This window comes from Schistocerca cancellata, chromosome 1 (genome assembly GCF_023864275.1).
Source record: "Schistocerca cancellata isolate TAMUIC-IGC-003103 chromosome 1, iqSchCanc2.1, whole genome shotgun sequence".
Classification (NCBI taxonomy): domain Eukaryota; kingdom Metazoa; phylum Arthropoda; class Insecta; order Orthoptera; family Acrididae; genus Schistocerca; species Schistocerca cancellata.
The window spans coordinates 989286180-989308486 of record NC_064626.1 but is presented as its reverse complement, the minus strand read 5'-3'; the positions used below and the strand labels follow the sequence as shown (position 1 = coordinate 989308486).

The window sequence follows — 22307 nt, the reverse complement described above, 5'->3', positions numbered from 1 at the left end:
GTGAGAGAGAGAGAGAGAGAGAGAGAGAGAGAGAGAGAGAAACATGCAGGAAGTGTGGAAAGAACTCAAGGATGCAATAACTAAGGTGACAATTGCAGTCACCAAGAAGCAGATCAGGGACAAGAAGATGTCCTTTCATACTGTTCCTTCTTCTAGTCAGTGTTTACCATATATTCTTTTCCTATCTGATTCTACAGAGGACCTCCTAATTTCTTACCTTATCAGTCCACCTAATTTTCAATATTCTAAGTGTAGCACCACATCTCAAATGCTTTGATTCTTGTCTGTTCTGGGTTTGCTGCAGTTCATGTTTCACTACCACATGATGCTGTGCTCCAAATGTACATTCTCAGAAATTTCCTCCTCAAATGAAGGCCTATGCTTGATATCAGTAGACTACTCTTGGCCAAGAATGCATTTTTTGCCATTGCTAGTCTGATTTTTATGTCCTCCTTGCTTCATCTGACGTGGGTTATTTTGCTTCCAAGGTAGCAGAATTCCTTAACTTCACCTACTTCGTGATCACAAATTTCGATGTTAAGCTTCTCGTTATTGCCATTCTGCTACTTCTAATTACTTTCGTGTTTTTCCGATTTAGGCTCAATACATATTCTGTACTCATTAGACTGTTCATTCCACTCAACAGATCATGTAAGTTTTCTTTACTTTTACTGAGGACAGTAATATAGTCAGCGAATCTTACCAATGATATCTTTTCACCCGAAATTTAATCCCACTCTTGAGCCTTTCTTTTATTTCCATCATTCCTGCTTCGATGTACAGATTGAAAAGTAGGGCTGAAAGAATTCATCCATGTCTTACGTCCTTTTCAATCCTAATATTTCGTTCTTGGTTTTACAATCTTGCTGCTCCTTGTTTGTTGTTGTAGATGTTGTATATCACCTGTCTTTCCGTAAAGATTACTCCTTTTCTTAGAATTTCGAACATCTCGTACCATTTTACATCGTCGAACGCTTTTTCTATATCGATAAATTCTATTAGCGAGTCTTGATTTATCTTGTCTTGTTTCCATTATCAAGCGCAACGTCACAACTACCTCTCTGGTGCCTTTACCTTTACTAAAACCAAACTGACCGTCATCTAACGGATTTTCTTCTCCATTCTTTTGTATGTTATTCTTGTCAGCAACTTGGCTGCATGAGCTGTTAAGGTGATTGTGTGATAATTCTCGCACATGTCGGCTCTTGCTGTCCTCGGCATTGTGTGAATGACGTTTTTCCGAAAATCTGGTGTTGTATCTCGAGTCTCATACATTCTACGCATGTAGAATGTATGAGACTCGAGATACACCACCAGATTTTCGGAAAAACGGCTGCAACATGGATAGTCGTTTTATTGCCACTTCCCCCAATGATTTTAGAAATTATTTATCCCTTCTACCTTCTTTGATCTTAAATCGTGCAAAACTCATTTAAACTCTAATTCTGGGTCTCCTACACTATGTGATCAAAAGTATCAGGACACCTGGCTGAAATTGACTTACAAGTTCGTGGCGCCCTCCAATGGTAATGCTGGAATCCAGTATGGTGTTGGCCCACCCTTAGCCGTGATGACAGATTCCACTCTCGCAGGCATACATTCAATCAGGTGATGGAAGGTTTCTTGGGGAATTGCAGCCCGTTGTTCACGGAGTGCTGCACCGAAGAGAGGTATCGATGTCGGTCGGTAAGGCCTGGCTCGAAATCGTTGTTCCAAAACATCCCAAAGGTGTTCTATACGATTCAGGTCAGGTCTCTGTGCAGGCCAGTCCATTACAGGGATGTTACCGTCGTGTAACCACTCTGCCATAGGCCGTGCACTATGAACAGGTGCTCGATCATGTTGAAAGATGCAGTCGCCATTCCCGAATTGCTCTTCAACAGTGGGAATCAAGAAGGTGCTACATCAATGTAGGCCTGTGCTGTGATAGTGCCACGCAAAACAACAAGGGGTGCAAGCCCCCTCCACGAAAAAAACGACCACACCATAACACCACAGCCTTCGAATTTTACTGTTGGCACTACACACGCTGGCAGATGACATTCACTGGGTTTTCGCCACACCCACACCCTACCATCGGATTGAGTCCGCCGCTCGTGGTCTCGCGGTAGCGTTCTCGCTTCCCGAGCACGGGGTCCCGGGTTCGATTCCCGGCGGGGTCAGGGATTTTCACCTGCCTCGAGATGACTGGGTGTTTGTGTTGTCCTCATCATTTCATCATCATTCAGGAAAGTGGCGAAATTGGACTGAGCAAAGATTGGGTAATTGTACGGGCGCTGATAACCACGCAGTTGAGCGCCCCACAAACCAAACATCATCATCATCATCATCACCATCGGATTGCCACATTGTATACCATGATTTGCCATTCCACACAAAGTTTTTCCACAGTTCAATCGCCCAATGTTTATGCTCCTTACACTAAGCGAGGTGTCGCTTGCCATTTACCGGCGTGATGTATGGCTTATGAGCAACCACTTGACCATGAAATCCACGTTTTCTCATCTCCCGCCTAACTGTCATAGTACTTGCAGTGGATTCTGATGCAGTTTGGAACTCATGTGTGATGGTCTGGATAGATGTCCGCCTATTACACATTACGACGCTCTTCAACTGTTGGTGGGCTCTGTCAGTCAACAGACGAGGTCGGCCTGTACGCTTTTGTGCTGTGCGTGTCCCTTCCCGTTTCCACTTCACTATCACATCGGAAACAGTGGACCTAGGGATGTTTAGGAGGGTGGAAATCTCGCATACAGATGTATGACACAAATGACATCCAATCACCTCACCATCTTTGAAGTCCATGAGTTCCGTGGAGCGCCCCATTCTGGTCTCTCACGATGTCTAATGTCTACTGAGTTTGCTGACATGGAGTACCTGGCAGTAGGTAGCAGCACAATGCACCTAATATGAAAAACGTATGTTTTTGGTTGTGTCTGGATACTTTTCATCACGTAGTGTTTGTCTTCCCCATCGACTACTTTTTATTCTTCTGTCATGTCATCAGACAAGTCTTCGACCTCACACTTTCCGGAACCAAAAGGATGGGCCAGATATAATAGGAAACAGTTTGAAGACACCAAAGTGTTTACTCCCGTAATTGATCGATCCTTATGGTTCATGTAAGTGTATGTATAGTGTGTGGCCACGAATCAAGGGAAGACACTGGCACCTGAGTCAGTCATCAGTTGCTGAAACCTGTGCAGTGCATTTGTCTCCACACAGTCCTGATGCCTGACATCCAAATCAGCGGCGAATAGACTTGCTATAGAGAAAGCGGTAAGGTTCTGTGGAGGAAGTATGATATCAGTTCATTAAAAGATTGTTGTCATCCTATTTGATGGATCACGTGTGTGAAAGCATTGTCTTTTTGAAGATTCACTCGAAACTCGAATTCTTGTGTACCCACAGATATGCTATGACCCATGCATCGTGCACTGACTTTCATCCCACGTTCAAAATCATTAACTAGCTATGTGCTGCCATGTATGTCTGCCTGAAACACACAGCTCTGACATTGTGGCTTCACTCAGTCCACACGCCACACCTACCCACATGTGGACATCATACACGGCACATCTTCATACATGACAACCTTTCCAGTTACTTTTGACCACTCAGTTTATATGTTTTATTCAGGCAGAGCTTATCCAGCTGATAACCTCAACGCATTTTGCCTCAAAGAATGAGTCACATACCTTCGAGATAGAACAAGTCAGAGGGCCTAACAAAGTTTAGTTAGTGGGTTAATAGCCCATGTCTCAGCGGAGTCAACGTTGAGTGGTGTTTGTTTTAACTTGAGACAACTAAATTTATCGAAAACGGCGCATTTTATGAAAAAAATGTTCTACATGAAAAGTTAATATTAGTAAAGTGGATATCTGTCTGTGCTACAACTGGCCATATCCTAACCACCCCTCCTGTGTGGGCGGGGTGAACTTTGTATTTTCAAATGGGAAGTCCCCATTTCATTGCATATTCGGATTCTGCCCTAAAAAAATATGTACAGTTTACTCAAACCAGTGTTTTTAATTCGCGGTAGATGGCACTGTAAGCGACATACATCAAGTGCGTCTATTTTTGCAAATAATAACCGACACATTTGATTCTACATTTCATTTACGATGTAAATGTAGGGCAGACCTTTATTTGTGTCACACCGGGTTATTCGACCTAACATACGTATAATGCTTGTCTTTCGAGGGAGATCCCCATGACAAGTGCTGAAACCTAGCGGACAACCCCCAAAGTGCTGTCAGTTTCCTTTCGTGCCTGGGGTGAGAACTATTTAGCGTGAGTAGTAGTTTTCGTTTCTCTTGAAGATTTCACTTAAGTTTTGGCTTTCAGACTATTGAGGTATGTAACATTTGCACTTAAAATAGAAACGTAGCGTTGGTATATATTTTGCACATTTAAATGTCATTAGTTTTGTTTGTTCTGTTCCCTTTTCGTTGTAGGTTACTTATGTTCGGTATGTTAGCAAATCGGGTAATGACGCCACCATATGACGGGGCTATGCTGCCATCCTATGAATGTGGCGTCATTATGTTTATGGGATTTTCATACAATTTCAAATGCCTCGTGTACGAATAAGGACTACAGAGAAGGCACAATGGTCTCAAGAATATCTGCAGGCTGTCATGCAACAGGTTGCTGAGGGAAAATCAGTTAGAAGTGTTGCATTGGCATTTCAAGTACCTAGGTCTACGCTTCGAGGTAGATTGAAAAATAAGAAAAACCTTGAACCCCATTTTGAGTAGACCTCCAATTTTTAACAAGCAAGGGGAAGCAGAACTGACAAAATGAGTCATTGGTCTAGCAAACCTTTTTCATGGAATTACTGTTACAGACTTGAAACAGTTGGCATATGATTCGGCAGAGGATCTTCAAGTAAGGAAAATAGCAGGGGAGGATTGGATATGAGGATTTGGAGGGAGAAATCTTCAAATTTCTTTGCGAAAACCGTCTGCAACAAGTATTAGCAGAGTGACAGAGTTCAATAAAAAGGAAGTCGAACAATTTTTCAAAAATCTCAATTCAGTTATGGATAAATATAAATTTGAAGCATACACTGTATTCAACATGGACGAGACTTATATTCCTTCATTGCAGAAACTGGGTCATATTTTAAGGCCTAAAGGTCAAAAACAAGTTCGAGATGTGACCAGCTGGGAAAGAGGACGCAATATTACAGTTGTGTGCTCTACGAGTGCTTCTGGACAGTATATCCGGCTGATGTTCATTTTTCTCAGAAAAAGGACGACTCCCTTACTCAAGAGAGGAGGACCAGCTGGAGCCCATTACAAATGATCACACAATGGATGGTTTAATGAAGACGTTTTCCTTGATGGTTTTCCTTACTTCAGTAAATTCACAAAGTCTTCAAAGGATGAACCAATTCTGCTCTTACTCGAGAATCATATAAGTCATATATGGCTGGATTCATATGAGTTTTGAGAGTAAAACCACATTCATGTGTAATCAATTCCTTAGCTTACATCCCACAAAATACAACCACCTGACGTCACATTTCCTGTGTCTGCTGAAAAATGCTTTCAATAAGGGATGTGACATTTCATGAGATCAGATTTATACGGAAAGAAAACACCATATGACATGGCAAACGGATTCAATGTTGCGTCTTTGAATGTGGCAACAATTCAGGAACGCTTTTGTGTGTTTGAAAGTAAATGCAGATAAATTTAAAGAAGAGGACTTTGCACCATCTCTGAGTGTATAACCATTCGTAATAGATGACCGAGAAGATGAAGCGGTCAGTCATTCCAACGGTAACGACGAATCCGCAGAGCTTCGTACAAACATAAGTCGACCTATACAATAACAGAGGAACTACCCTCAAGAGACAGAGAACAACCCTTTTGAAGCTGAGGGGCTCGATGTATACACTGTAGATGGTTTGCTTGGAGTTCCTGAGTACTCCAGAACGTCGTCAGGAAGTAAAGTTGGAAAAATTTTCTAAAGTTTTTCGATAAGCTATCATCAATGCCCAACGCGGCAGTGATTAACGCTGAGGGAAATCCAAAGCGAAAAAGTCACTCTGCTATTTTAACGTCTACTCCTCTGAAAATTCTTGAGGACAGCGAATATAAAAGAATGGAAAAATTATCAAGGAAGAATTAACCGCCAAGAAAGCAGCAACGAGCCTTTTGGAAGGAAATACGACTACCATGAAAAACAGGTGTTATAGTGAAAAGAGAATTTGTCATCCAAGAAAAGCAAACTACTATCTTCAATCTGTAGAATTAAATTGGAGGAATCGTCAAGCGAACACAACATAGATTTAGACGAAAAAGTCTTATGCAATGACGATGAAGACGACATTTTCGACAAAAGATCAGATAATCTTTAACTGTGCCTTGTTTGTGGAGAGTACAGCTTCAATGAGTCTTGCTTCAGCTGTAGGCAGTGTGGACAATGGGCTCACTTCGTGTCTAGTGGTGCTGATTCAAATTGGTTCAAATGGCTCTGAGCACTATGGGACTTAACTTCTGAGGTCATCGGTCCCCTAGAACTTAGAACTACTTAAAGCTAACTAACCTAAGGACATCACACACATCCATGCCCGAGGCAGGATTCGAACCTGCGACCGTAGCGGTCGCGCGGTTCCAGACTGTAGCGCCTAGAACCTCTCGGCCACTCCGGCCAAGTTGCTGATTCCCCAGACAATTGTTTGTGACGTTGGACAGAGACTCTAAAACTTAACTTTAACCTTTTTCATGTGTATTAATGGTTGTAAACATGAATTGTATAAAAATATTATGATTATTAAATAAATCTTTTATTAAATTATTTGATTTACTGTATTTTCCGTTATTTTCTTAGTTTTATAGCAGACGACATGATTATTCCATGGGTGTGGCAGAATTAGTCAGATATGGGAAAATGGCACCACTGTGCAGACATTTAATTTAAAAAATTTTTAATGCAATTAGAGTGAAAATACAAGAAACAAAAAAGTGGATAACCAAATTTCTGTAGAGTCATATTATATTTATGTAATTATAATTAATTTTTATATACGTCAAAAGTCATTTTCCCTTATGGCGGCGCGATTCCCCTGGTCTCCCTAAAGCTTTGTGTTCTACCGGTTGATATCAATATTCGAGATTTATTTGGTGTTGGAAATTTGACTGTACAGTAAAATATGGTCAACCGTTTCAATGTCTGGGTAGAAACTACGTTAGGGTGAGCCACGAACAACGATGTGGATGTAATAGTTTTTCGTTGCCATCGGAGTGCTTGATATTGGTGAGTCCCCTTGCTTCTCACCAGGAACAACGATGTGGATTTAATAGCTTTTATTCCCACCGAGAAGCTTGATATTGGTGAGTGCCATGCATCTCAGCATTGGGGTGCTTCATTTCGGTGAGTATCGACGGCACGTGCGACTGTCACTGTCACTTTATGTACATTTTACCTTATTATAATGGTTCTGGTTTGTATTCTGCTGGTAGCCGCGTAGCGGCCAGTGCGAGAGTTAACGGCGATTGGATGGAAACACACGCCGAAATCAGTCACCCTGATGGCGGGGCTCTAGGGTGACCACCGAAGTCAAGCATTCCGATGGTTGGAGTGTCTCCGCAATTAATCCAGTAGGGAACGGAAACTATGTTACCATTCATGCAGCTAATCTGTCATAAATGTCAGTATCCTGTACAATCACATTTGCAGTACTCAAGCAACGTTTGAACATCAATATCAAGCATTAAAACACATAGATTTACGTTTACATCGCAAATGAAACGCAGAATAAAATACATCGGGTCTCATCTAACACGCACGAATGTGTAACAGTGGTGGAAGTAAACAGTAAGTATTTTTTTTTGGGGTGGAATCCGAATATGCAGTAAAAATGGGAGCGGGGGGGGGGGGGATACCATTTTAAAATACAAAGTTGATCCCCTCATACAAGAGAGGTGGTTAGGCGGGGTGAAAATACAAGAAACAAAAAAGTGGATAACCAAATTTCTGTAGTGTCATATTATATTTATGTAATTATAATTAATTTTTATATACGTCAAAAGCAGTCAGATGTCACCTTTTTTAATATTAAATTTTTAGCTAGTTAATTTTTTCGTACGATTTGTAGTTTTTGAGATATTTAGTTGTCTCAAGTTAAAGCAAAAACCCTCAACTAACTGTGAGGTATGGAGAGAGCCAAACAGTCGGAGGGTAATTTATTTGTGAGGCCTTTTTGTGTTGTACGTGGCGAGAAAGGAAAGGCACAGTACAGAGTAACAACTAACTGGATGTCTGTGTCGATAAACATTCAGCTATTGAAACAAGAGACGTTCATTTTTTGTTGTTACGTTTGTTGCAATCAGCAAGAATATTTAGAAATTACTAGTTAAGTATCACATTAATTACAATACCTTGAGCAAAGACTCTGTTCAGAGCTTGCAGTCAACAGCTTGAGATGAAATTGTACATTGATCTCCGTGGATGTGAGGACTGGGTGTAATAAAATGCTTTGTACTTCTCATAGAGATATAATATATATTATTTACAAACAATTTATGTACACTGAAAAAGATCTAATCCATAACATGAATATATACAAAACACTATAGCACAGACTGGTGAAATTCTCAGGCTAATATGAAACAGTGACATTACAACTTAGTAACATTTTTGTAATTAGAAAGAAATTGCTCTATATGTGTCTTTGGTATGGAGACCTCACATTCAGACATCTTAAACAATTGCTAAAAATACTGATGTGGCAAGTAACAAATTTGCAGCGTTAATCATCTTGTCTTTTTTCGAGAATTCGTCTTATATCAAGACAATACTTTTTTAATCTGGAACAGCGTTATTTATTTTATGCATTGTCTTATCATCATACACGTGATACATTCAGACTTAAAGTAAAATTTTGGTTACAGGACTCATACTTCAAGCAAAATCTCACAAATTTGCTTTGTTTAGATTGTTTCTCTGAAGGTCTTCTGACCATCACACGAACGGACCTTTGTTTTATAAGGAATGAATGCCTTTTCTTGCAACCGTCTGGCTTTCGATGAACATCAGTAATAGACTATTGTAACAACAAAAACGGCTTACTCGCCAAAAATCAACTGAGAATTCAAGAAAATGAGTGAGTGGGTGCAAACACACACCGTTAGAATTAACGACATATTTCCATATTGGAGCAGAACATGCTCGCATCAAAGAAAATTACGAATACAAAGGCGAGATTGCAGTTGAAATACAAGAGAAAAGTTACAGGTATTGAAGAAGGTTTAGATGGTGTGGTTGAAATGCCTGCCCAGAGGAGGATACGGTGAACATCTACAACAATCTGCACAAAGCATTCTACCGGAAATAATGCTCTGAAGATAAAACAGTGTTGTTTAAAGAGTATGCATTGTGTATTGCATATTACGGATGACAGTACTTACATAAGAGAGCGATTTTCCACGGCTGCTCACTTTGCCCATTAACTTCCACTATTAGCGCCAATCAATACATCCTCCAGGCACCTTCGCAACAAAATCGGCAGTGTCCTATTCATAGGATCCATCTCGCCATTCGCTTTCAGCGATTTGGAAAATGCTAAATAAGAGTGAGCCGACGGGGATCTGAATCCCACTCCTCCCGAATGCCATTCTACTGCCTTAATTTGCATCTCATCGACCGGTCTGAAATACAGGGCACGAAAAGGGAAAACAGAAGGTTCAATGTCGCAGGTTGACAAATCACTTCGTTGTCATGGATGTCCTCAAGAAGCGAGAGTTGTTTTGAAAATACTGCACTGACATCAAATGTCGAAGCTATGTCCCAGTTGCGGTCAGAATGTGTTTGACAATTTGTTTCTGTTAAATAGACTGATGACGCTATGGTTGGTTTCAGAATATGTAATGTTCGCAAAATATCTTCCACTGCGACGCAGTCGGCACCCTTTCCACTGTCAGGGGCAAAATCCAACGAAATAGCTCCCATCTTTGCTTTTGTACGGCCAGTGGCCCAGAAAATGGATACGTCGCACCTGGTCAAATGCAGCATTGGTCCAGGCTTCCCGGCGTGTCACCTCAGCTAGTAACATAATTTTTTAAAGTGTTGAAGATATCGAAATGAGGTGTCCGTGTAGTGAGGGTACACAAAGGAGAGATTATTATGGTCTCAACTTCGCTTTTACCCATCCAGAAACTGAGACAGCTACGTATTATTATTGCAAGTAGCTACAACTGTAACACAATTCATGTCCTTGAAATGTAGGGTATAATGATTCATGTTGGGGTTTGCAACGAAAAGTTTCACAAGAGAATATGTTAAATACGAATGTTGGTTCAGTACAGTTTCACCTGCTTTGCCACGTAAACACTGGGTAACGGGGCGCAAACAGCTCTGTGCCGACTGGCGACCACCTAGGTCTCCATATTTATTACATTTACTGAAATTTCTTGCGAAAAATTTTCACTGCACACCACAACCAGCATCAATCTTCATACTCTTCATTTCAATGGACCTTGAGTGCTGTAAAGAAATTCATAATGTCATTCAAAATGCCTCACTGGTTCTAGTATCCTGCTAGAAATGAAAACCACAGTCGCCTAGATTTCAAAGTAGGCGAACATAAATACTATCACAAGTCAATAAGTATGGCAAGATTAATTTCCTTACGCTCTGGATGTAAGTAAACGACATAAAAACATTAAAATTTTTCTCAAGAGATACCGTATACATGTTAAGATGAGAACGACGGGAATTTTATTGTTAAACTGGTAACTGACAACGAAGGCGAAGAGTACTTCATTAACACCTTGTCGATAAATGTGATGAGAGCTGCAGTAAGCATTTGTTTCTAATTACACTGACAGTCTCCATACCAAATGACTAAATAGTCAAACATGTAAGATTCTACAGGTAGAGAATACATTAATACCGGAAAGCTTAGTAAATAACTTTTTAGAACTTTTTAACATCCAAGTACTGTACACAGTTCAACAGGTAATATCTTGGCTTCTGAAACAGAAACACAGTTTCAAAAAGTTTTGTCACTGGATACAGTCATTTGTATAAGAAATTCACTCATGTCCTCCATTAGGTTCTTGGGGCTGATTTCAAACAGTACAAGAAATGTTCGTAGGATTCCATCTTTTTCAGAACGGACAGTTCTCGGCAAAATGCAGTGACTTAAATAAAGTCAATGTTCATACAAGAGTTTAAGCAAAGCTTTGAAATTCCATTTAATACACTGATGTTACACTATGGTGAAAAGCACGGATGACAGATAACTGGAGAAAAACTCGCTCCACATTTAATATACGATATCTTCTGAAACGAGGTTACATTTGCGTGATCAAAATAGTAAAGGCATATCCTCCAGCAGTTTGTGCAATGCACAGCTCTGTGGCGATACTTTGTGGCATTTAAGCGATATTCTGAAGAGGACAGCTTTTTCTTTGCGTCGATTAGATCATAGTTCCTAAAGACTGCAGTGAGCTCATATATACACAGCAGCACTATTACGCGCCTGAGACTGTCTTCAGAACTCAAGCCGTGAAAACTGAAGGTCTCATCTTAACGTACGTTTTTTCTATCAGTATCTGTGGCGAATTAACGACTACAGAAGAAAAATAAATTATGTAGGAGCCACACAGACAATGACAGTCTTCTTTTATCGTACAGACTAAGTCTAGCAGCATAGACATAAGTTACTGGTTTACAATTAAGGCAAGAATCATTCGCATATTTCAGCTTTCAAGTATAGGACGATCAGTAACAGAAACAGTGAGAAGGATAACCAAGTATTAGCGTTTCCAGCAGTCCTTGTGGTGCCAGTGTGTAACGTGGACGAGTAGCTTGCTTATCACGTCCCCTAGTAAGACGCGCAGTCCGTCCACTAACGGAGACGGCACCGAGCGAGCGAGTGCGGCAGTGGGCGTCATAGGCAGCTTCGATCGGCGGCCGCGCGCGGCGCCAGCAGTCACCCGTCGTCCAGGTGTCCCGCCAGCGCCATGGGCGCGTCTCATACCTCACCGCGCATGCACTGCACCATCGAGTCGGAGGACAGCTCGTCCATCGAAGAGTCTTGCGCTGCAGACACAAAATCAGGGTGCACGATTAACACACAGTATGAAGCAAAAGGGTGCTTTGCAACTTTTAAACCATTTTATAAACCACGAGCAATGCTTGCTGTGTCTCGGAGTGCCTGTGATTAATTTTCTACCGAAGTGAAAACTATCCTACGTCAACAGTTGAAGTCCGTTACCATAGTCTGCAAAAGGCGTGGGAAGAGAGCGAAAATCCCTAATTCTCTCCTTGGGAAGATCCTAGAGCAGGCGGTTTGCCTTGGTTTTCCTGCTTCATGAACACCAAGTGTACGTCCATAACGTGTTGATAGACGTGGGGACTGCTAGTATAGTGCATCGTTTTGGCAGACAAGTGTCTACATAACAAGCGAACTGACACAGTGGTAAAACAGCCGTTTGCTAGAGGGTAGATCAAATCCCTGTCCAATCATCTAAGTTTAGATTTTCCATGTTTACCTTAAATCGTTTAAGGCGAATGTTGGGAGAAAGTTGGAAGAACACCGCCGATTTCCATCCCCCCCCCCCCTCCTCCCCATTCTACCCCAATTAGAGTCTTGCTCCTTCTGTACTAACGTTAACGTTAAACACTGTTACACGTCCTTAACTCATGAGACACTGAGCAGAGATTTTCGACTTGACCTGGCACAATGTCGCACAGCCTGCAGAGTTTGCATTGTAGGCACTGCTCTCCTTTTCTCGCTGGCCAAATATTGTTCGGATGGAGCAAACCGCACTATTGTGCATTAACGACTTAAGTTTATGTATTCCCTTCACTATACTACACCGATACTGACAAATAATGTACATTTCGGTCAGAAATTCGAAAACAGAAAACCATATTATCTATTGTGGACGCATCTTTCTGGAATGTTTTTGAAGTATATCTTAACTGCGCAATCTATACAGTGATGCTCAGTCTAAGTGTTCTCGAAATTACCGCTCAATTATTCTCGAAGGAAGATAATGCACTGCGATAAAAGTTTTATCTTCGCATGCACTGTAGAAGGACAATGGTACATTGAAATTGAGTCTCAGTAAACAACCGTGACTTCTACGATACCCTCCCTTGGGCTCACCGGAAATGAAACAAAAATCTAAAAAGAGAAAATAATACGAACGAGGGTAACTGAAGAGCAGCGTGAAAACTGCATTTTTATGACTCTAATACAAACGGATTATTGTAGAGTGCCACAGAAAATTGAGACTTATCAGATTCTTCACTGACAATTCTGCAGCAGCCGCATTCCATTAAAAACCCAAATGAGGAAATGCAATCAGGAAGTGTGACAATTTATGGTCCGTGCTTTACTACTTAGATATGTATGTATGATTATGTATGTATGCGTGTCCTCCTTGAGAACTAGATTATGCCTAACCTTCTGTCGAATGTGAGTTCCAGTGATATTTCCTTAGATATTAATGGCGCCTGTACGAACGTTCCACACACCTTAATTAATGAGGATCCATGTAGATCAAAAGTCATCGCCAGACACCCTCGTGATGTGAAGGGTGCTGCGGGGAATAATCTCGGACGGTAACTGCATGACTCTCCCATCCGATCTTGGAAATGTGTCTGCCTCGTGCAAAGATGTGCCAGTGGCGTTGACTGCAGAAAAATATGAAGGTGGATTCTCGACGAAATATAAGAAAAGTATATTTTTTAAAAGCAGGATTAATGAGGTGCAGCTGAAATTAGTTCTACACAAGCAGCGAGGAATAACTGTGTGCTGATATGAAATTCAATGATCACAACATGGGTATAAGAAGTAAAAGAATTTGTTCTTAATGTGCTTATAAAACCATTTTAGGTTGTCATCAAATATTTTTAGAGTAAGTGGTATATGGATCGGTTGGATTAACATTCAATATTGCGGAGAAAAATAAGTGGAACAGATATGTTTGCTAATCAAGCTATGTCACATAAATGACGAGAAAATTTAAGAGGCAGAGAGTGAATGTGTTGCAAGCAAAACTCCAAGCATACTTTTACAAACGCTAAGGAACGTTTGTGGTAAATGTTGTGAATATGAGATAACCGTATATCTTGTGCTGAGACCTTCATTCCAGGCTTCGTCCATCAGTACATTGGAAAGGAATTGCATGGTGCAGCAGTAAGTACAAAAATGGCTAAAATGGCTCTAAGCACTATGGGACTTAACATCTGAGGTCATCAGTCCTCTAGACTTAGAACTACTTAAACCTAACTAACGTAAGGGCATCACATACATCCATGCCCGAGGCAGGATTCGAACCTGCAACCGTAGCACCAGCGCGGTTCCGGACTGAGGCGCCTAGAACCACTCGGTCACAACGGCCGGCGCAGTAAGTACATAATTGAGTGCCATTGGTAGTAAAAGCCCATCAGTTATTGGAAATGTTAGTTGCAAGGTTGCGGATGCTGTTGTTGTGTCTCAAAATTTGGAATTCACAGCAAATCATTCGCAATTCAAAAACAGGTATTGGAAATCATCGAGAGATCAGAATCTAACCCAAGCAGAGGACGTGTTAAGCAGAAGTTAAGAAAAACCCCAATACCATTATTTTATCCTTGATAACAATTACAGAGAATGTAAAAGAAAGTTTTTTTTGCATACTTAGTTGGTATTTTATGTGACTCTCCTTGGGACAACATCTAGGCGGTAATCAATTTCACGTCATACATTTTGAAGTACATGTGGAGTAACCGCGGCGAACGCATTGTAAATGCGTGTTTTGAGTTCTACAATTGTTTTCGGTAAAGAAGGCACGTACACGAGGTCTTTCACATAACTTCATATAAAGAAACACATGAGTATGAGCTCAGGAGATCTACGTGGCCAAGAGCAGAACACAGCGTTGTCGTGTCCAATATGATCAATCCAACGGTTTCGAAGATGAGGATTTAAAAATGTGCGAACCTCCATATCCCAAAATAAGGGTGCTCCACCCTGCCGCCGGCCACTGAGGCCGAGCGGTTCAAGGCGCTTCAGTCTGGAACCGCGCGACCGCTACGGTCGCAGGTTCGAATCCTGCCTCGGGCACGGATGTGTGTGATGTCTTTAGGTTAGTTAGGTTTAAGTAGTTCTAAGTTCTAGGGGACTGATGACCTCAGATGTTAAGTTCCATTAGTGCTCAGAGCCATTTTCCACCCTGCCGAAAGATGTAATCCGTGCATTACGTGTCAAACTGCGGCATTAGCTATTGCTCAAGCAAGTCCAGCGAAATGTTTGTTGAAACAGGTAAATGAACAGAAGTGAATCATTCAGTCTTATCTACACTGTGACGATAGAACGACAAATGTTAAATTCTAGCACCCAGAACTCTGCATGACAATCACTACTTTTACTTTTGGCACGGAACTTTTCACTTTTGTTTCACAGCGCATGCGCCGGTTTCCTTTTCGCTGCACTTTCACAACGGTCGAAATTTTAAAAAGTCTTTTCCATTCTCTGTATTCTTATGGATGGATCCCTATAAATTAAATACTTGTAGCCGTCTGCACTCGCTATATTAATTTTGAATTGCCCTGTATAGCGTGATTTTTTCGCATCATTACAACGGATGGTTTTTACGGAAGATAAATGCACTGTATATCATTTTCAAGAGCTAAATAATGGTGAAATCATGCGTCTTGGCGAAAACAAGAGTTAGTGGCGTGTGTATACTGGTCTACGTTGGCTTTGCAATCTGATGACGAGGTGTGAAATCTTATGGGACTTAACTGCTAAGGTCATCAGTCCCTAAGCCTACACACCACTTAACCTAAATTATCCTAAGGACAAACACACACACCCATGCCCGAGAGAGGTCTCGAACCTCTGCAGAGACCAGCCGCACAGTCCATGACTGCAGCGCCTTAGACCGCTCTTCTAATCCGCGCGGCCACAATCTGATGACAGCGGTAAGGCAGAGTAGTTAGCGATCATACAACAGAAGAGCAGGACATGGCGTGTTCCAAATGCAGTGGCACGGTATGATACATTACGTTACTTTGTTAGTGCTAAGAAAACGCGGTCTGTTGGGGAGCTGCATCTTTCGTATTTTTTGGCATATCTTTCCTGAGTCATGGCTTAGTTAAGTATAGATCAGTATGATACAGAAAAACAGAAAAGAGCGAAGCGAAAAGGAAAGAAATACCATAAAGGAATGCTAGGAGGAGCACGAATCTGATTCAACACACGGTTGATGACATTGCATAATCAATTTAAGCTGCAGACCATATGATACTGGGCGTGGCGATGCAGTTAGGGAAGTCGTATTTCAACAAGAGAGGTTTCCAAATCTACGTCCAATATTTTTTAGTTTTCGTGGTTTCCATAAGTGCTTCAGATGAATGCTGGGATGTTTTCTTTGAAAAGGCACTAGCTGATTGTATACATCATCCTCTCCCCTCTGAGCCTTTGCTTCGTCTCTGTTGATATCGACGCTGAAGAGACGTGAAGCTCTACCGTTGTTTAAATCTCTGGTTCGAAATCGCTATTCTTTAATGGATCTACTCATATTAAGTCCTGGCTGTCTGTGGCACACCAATAGGTAGCAAATGACGATTTACGATGCATGTCTGGTTGAGGACAGTAAGTAGTTGACCAATGAAGAATCCCCTTGTGCTGTGTTCCAAAGAATGGATGCTTCAAATGGGATTTCGTAGCATCGTAGTGGGAACTGGGCATGGCGTTTGTACGCGTAATTTTCCTGAAACAGCAATCGCTGCTAAGGATACATAAAGTTCGCAGCAATCGTATCACACGGTAGTAAGCTACCGGTCATGCCGGTCACTCTGATATCGCTTCAAAACGTGTTGGGGCATGCCCAACATCTGGTGGAGCCTCGAGAATCACCGGAAACAATAGTAAAGTCGATGATGTGCGGTTTGTTGTTTTGTCGATAATCTTCTCTATATTATGTGGACAGGCATCTTTTTTCTGTACATTTTAGAACGAAGAAATGAGAGAAGACAAGAGGTAAATGAAGAAGCCCCATTCGGCTTAAGAAATGTGGGAGCGGCGATGGCAGATAAAGGCTACTGTGGCTTAAATTGTATGTACAGTAATAAACGAAGGCAGTGAAAAAAATTCCTCGAAGCGAAAAATATAGAACGGCAATACATATGTCACAGATGCTATATACTTTCTGCCTGAAAGGAAGGAAGATGAGGAATAACTGATGACGAGTGGGCAGTCTGCTTGGTAAAGACTTTGGGTTACCTAGAGGGTAAATCAGAGAAATTCGGTTGTGTAGTACAGCCGAAAACATTCAATTCCGTGTTCCATCCGCGAATGGAACTCTAAGTGAGGATTCTGAAACATCACATATCCCCTGTACATCGAAGCAGCAATGACGGAAATAAAAGAAAGGCTCGAGAGTGAGATTAAAATCCGGGTGAATGGATATCAATGATAAGATTCGCTCACGATATTGCTGTCCTCTGTGAAAGTAAAGAAAACTTACAGGATCTGTTGAGTGGAATGAACAATCTAATGAGTACAGAATATGGACTGCGACTAAATCTAAAACAGACGAAAGTTATGAGAAGTAGCAGAGGTATCAATAGGGAGAAGTTTAACATCAAAATTGGTGATCACGAAGTAGGTGAAATTAACGAACTCTGCTATCTTGGAAGCAGTATAACCTGCGTCGGACGAAGCAAGGATATGAAAACCAGACTAACACAAGCAAAGGGGGCACTCCTGGCCAAGAGAAGTTCATTGGTATTAAACATAGGCCTTAATTTGAGGAAGAAATTTCTGAGAGAATCGAAGTGTTTGAGATGTGGTGCTACTGACGAATGTTTACAATTAGGTGGACTAATAAGATAAGAAATGAGAGGTTCTCCGAAGAATCGGCAAAGGAAGGAACGTATGGAAAACACTGGCAGTAAGAAGGGAGAGTATGGTAGAACATGTGTTAAGACATTACGGAATAACCTCCATGATACTAGAGGTAGCTGTAGAGGGTAAAAACTGTAGGGGAAGATAGAGATTGGTACACTATGTGATCAAAAGTATCCGGACACCCTCAAAAACTTACGTTTTTCATATAAGGTGCATTGTGTTGCCAACTTCTGCCAGGTACTCCATATCAGCGACCTCAGTAGTCATTAGACATCGTGAGAGACCAGAACGGGGCGCTCCGCGGAACTTACGGCCTTCAAACGTGGTCAGGTGATTGGGCGTCACGTGTGCCACACGTCTGTACGCGAGATTTCGACACTTCTAAACATCCTTAGGTCCACTGTTTCCGATGTGGTAATGCTGTGGAAAAGTGAAGGGACACGTACAGCACAAAAGCGTACAGGCCGACCACGTCTGCTGACCGACAGAGACCACCGACAGTTGAAGAGGGTCGTAATGTGTAATAGGCGGACATCTATCCAGAACATCACTCAGGAATTCCAAACTGCATCGGCATCCACTGCAAGTACTATGACAGTTAGGCGGGAGGTGAGAAAACTTGGATTTCATTGTCGAGCGGCTGCTCATAAACTATACATCACGCCAAAAAATGCCAACCGACGCCTCGCTAGGTGTGAGGAGCGTAAACATTGGGCGATTAAACAGTGGAAAAACGTTGTGTGGAGTGACGAATCACGGACACAATGTGGCGTTCCGATAGTAGGGTGTGGGTATAGCGAAAGTCCGGTGAACGTCATCTGCCAGCGTGTGTAGTGCCAACAGTAAAATTTGAAGGCGGTGGTGTTACGTTGTGGTCGTGTTTTTCATGGAGGAGGCTTGCACCCCTTGTTGTTTTGCGTGGCACTATCACAGCACAGACCTACATTGATGTTTTAAGCACCTTCTTGCTTCCCACTGTTTAAGAGCAATTCGAGGATGGGGATTGAATATTTCAACACGATCGAGCACATGCTAATAATGCACGGCCTGTGGTGGAGTGGTTACACGACAATAACATCTCTGTAATGGACTGGCCTGCACAGAGTCTTGACCTGAATCCTATAGAACACCTTTGGGATGTTTTGGAACACCGATTTCGAGCCAGGCCTTACCGACCGACATCGATACCTCTCCTCGGTGCAGCACTCCGTGATGAATGGGCTGCCATTGCCCAAGAAAGACGGGTGTCCGGATACTTTTGATCATGTAGTGTATATATCCAACGAATGATTGAGAACGTAGGGTGCAAGTGCTACTCGGAGATGAAGAGGTTAACGTAGGAGAGGAATTCGTGGCCTGCCGCATCAAATTCAGCAGACTGATCCTAAAAAAAATCTATTTTGGAAGAAGAGACATGAAAAGTGGCGAAGGGACTGGAAACTTCGATACATGTCAGCAAGGAAAGAAAGGCTAGGACTCATACTCTGCTACAAAACGACGTGAATGTATTAAGCAACGTTATGTAAAGAAACTAATTAACCAGAAAGCTACACAAGTAGGTGTCAGAGGTTTGAGATGGTCTTCGTCTTATCCATTCAGTTTTGAAAAAAGACTGTTTCATGTATACTGAGAAATATGATTCCGTGTCTGAAAGAAAGAAAACACTCAAAAAACGTCGCGGAATGTTTGAAATCCATTCTTTGAAACACACACTGCTCGAGAACGCGGAGAAAAGCGATGGTTATTTCGGTAGAAAGTTTGCCGAACTCGTCAACAGTGTTTTGTTCTTAGTAGCTACAGAAGTTCATTATCATCAAGATTTCAATAAAAATCCTAAAAAATATGTTGACTGAAAATTACGCGGTGATGGAGTCTTCTTTGCCACAATGCCAGCTCCCTGGCCATTGCACCTCGCCTCCCTCTATCCGCCGCTCTTTGTTCATTTTCTTGGCAATGGCCGAACTCTGTAGAACCAGTGGTACAATTAACGAGCTGTCATTGAAGAAGATGAGCGAATCAGTATAGTGGAAGCAGCTGCAGCCATCATCCATGAAGAAACTGTACCCACAAGTTGTTATTGTGGATCAAGATGTTGATCTTCTAATGCTACTTATAGCTCTTGTTCCAGCTGACAAAGTTATTATCATGATGAAGGTAAAGGCAGCCTCAGAACAAGGTGCAGGTAACACCACTCACATCCACAGCTCCAAGGAATCAATACTATTTCTTAATGCAGTAAATGGTTGCAACAGCACTTTAGCTATGTTTGGTTAAGGGAAGTTATAGACTTTCCAACTATTCAATCGATCCATGTATTTTCATAATATTTCACAAATATTCAATGATCGAACTTCGTCTCCTGAGGCCACTGCAAAACTGTTGAAAAATCCATCCTCTCTCTCTCTACACAAAAACAGGAAAGGATCTTGGTGGTGACACCTTAAGCGATATCAGATTTCAATGCTGTAATGTACCTAAGGGGCAGGCGAGCAATGCTGTCATATTCTCACCTTCGCCACTCACTAGTAACACTGCATGCCTCCACCCCGATTGAGTATACACACAAGTTCAGCCATTGTTGGAAAACAGCTCGAATCCCAGAAACTGGGGTTGGAAAGAATCAAATTCATTCCACTCTCCAACCCACGTGGAAGTGTCATCAGCTCCAGACAACATATTACTCGATTCAAGGTTGTGGAGGAAAATGCAAGTGTGTGAAGGCTGACTTACACTGCACATCTACTTGTAAAAGCTGTCCAGAACAAAACCGCAATAAGTTGACTGACAATGATTTGGCAGAAAATGTAGAGAATGGTTTTCTGTAAATCTGTTACATAAATATAAAGGAGAGTGTTTGTATGTATGTCCAGGATCTCATACAAATCCCCTGGATCGATTTCAACCAAGTTTGGCACAGAAACAGTAGATCTCATGAGTATCAGCAATGTATGCTTTACAACCTCCTGGCTCCAATAGTTGTGGAAATACAGATGAAAACTTGTTTTCCCAACCCCCTGTCATATAGACATACCTGCATGAAAGGTATGTTGTGCAGGAACAGTATCAGTTTGCCTAATCGACTTGCTTTGCATGGATGCCTGTACATCAGAGGCAAATGATTTTTAAGCCCCTTATCTGTAGCTTACACTGCATGATGGGTATTTTAGGCAGTAGTAGCAGCCTACTTTATTGAATTATACTGCAGAGGTTACACATGGCGATGAGGATGGCTGGTGACAGGTTGAGATGGACAGAGTGAGGGGAGAAGTAAATGGACAGAGAGAGGGTAGAGGGAGTCTATGAAGTGGGTGTCTGGCTTAGACAGGTAGTGGATAGGTGGGTGAGGTAGAGGGGGAGGAGGATTTGATCAGAGGGAGGGTAGAGGAAGCTATGGTCATAAACAGGGGGTGGAGGAAATGGACAAAGAGAGAGGGAGGAAGAGATGAAGCGAAAGAGAGTGTGAGGAGGAGGAGATAGACAGATAGAGGTAGTAGGATGAGGTGGACAGACAGAGGGACGACGAGATGGACACAGGGAGAGGGAGAAGGAGTTGTGGTCCACATGTGTCAAACACATACATGGGTGAAGCAGCAGAGAAAAGCTAGTAATTATGTACAACGTGTTATTTGTTCAACAGGTACTGTGGAATTTTAGTTGTAAGAGTATTATAATATGAAGGGCTTATTTCAATAGTGGTATAAGTCCATTTTCGTTCCTTCTGAGATACAGAGTCCTAAAGTTAAATGAGCGCTGAAAAATCTCAACTGCAGATTTTTCAGCGCTCATTTAACTTTAGAACTCTGTATTTCAGAAGGAACAAAAATGGACTTGTACCACTACTGAAATAAGCCCTTCATATAATGATTGTAAATGTAGTACAAAGACAGTAATTGTTAATTAATTTTACAATAACTCACAATTCTCATGACAAATGATTTTTATTCCAAAATAAAAATAAATATGCGTGATACAAAACAAAAGCTGTATAGTAGGATTGTTCTGAATCAATAAATGTTAGTTTTAAAAGGAATTTCTCTCTCTCTCTCTCTCTCTCTCTCTCTCTCTCTCTCTCTCCCATCTTCAAATTTTAGTACTAATGTTTACGTGCTACATATACAAGTAGTTGTGGAGAAATAGAAGAAACTTTTAACTGAATTAAAATCGAATTTGAAAATTATGCGAAACTCTCCCACATAGAATGTCTCGAAAGCTCGTTATCTTGCTTAAAACCTGCATGTGACTATCTTTGAGCCGAATTTCATTAGAAATGTGTCAAAATGTGTCTTCGAAAAATGAACCCTTTCTCGTAAGAACTGAAAAAGGTTGAATTAACGGTTGGGGGAGGGTAATTTCCATCTGCTGGGGGAGAGAACTTTTCTGTTTCTTACCATTAAATCCCCTACGATTGTTTTCCCAAAGTTTCAAAACTTTATAATTATTT

General features: G+C 41.5%; 1 protein-coding gene across 1 annotated transcript in view; it reads right to left on the bottom strand.

The window, feature by feature from the left end:
• Positions 1 to 8545: 8545 nt before the first annotated feature.
• LOC126088591 (LIM/homeobox protein Awh) overlaps positions 8546 to 22307 on the bottom strand; it is a 344709-nt gene continuing 330947 nt past the window's right edge. The window contains exon 6 of the mRNA XM_049906798.1: positions 8546 to 12060. Coding sequence (XP_049762755.1) covers positions 11993 to 12060 — 68 coding nt within the window. The 3' untranslated portion in view covers positions 8546 to 11992. The remainder of the gene's footprint in view (positions 12061 to 22307) is intronic.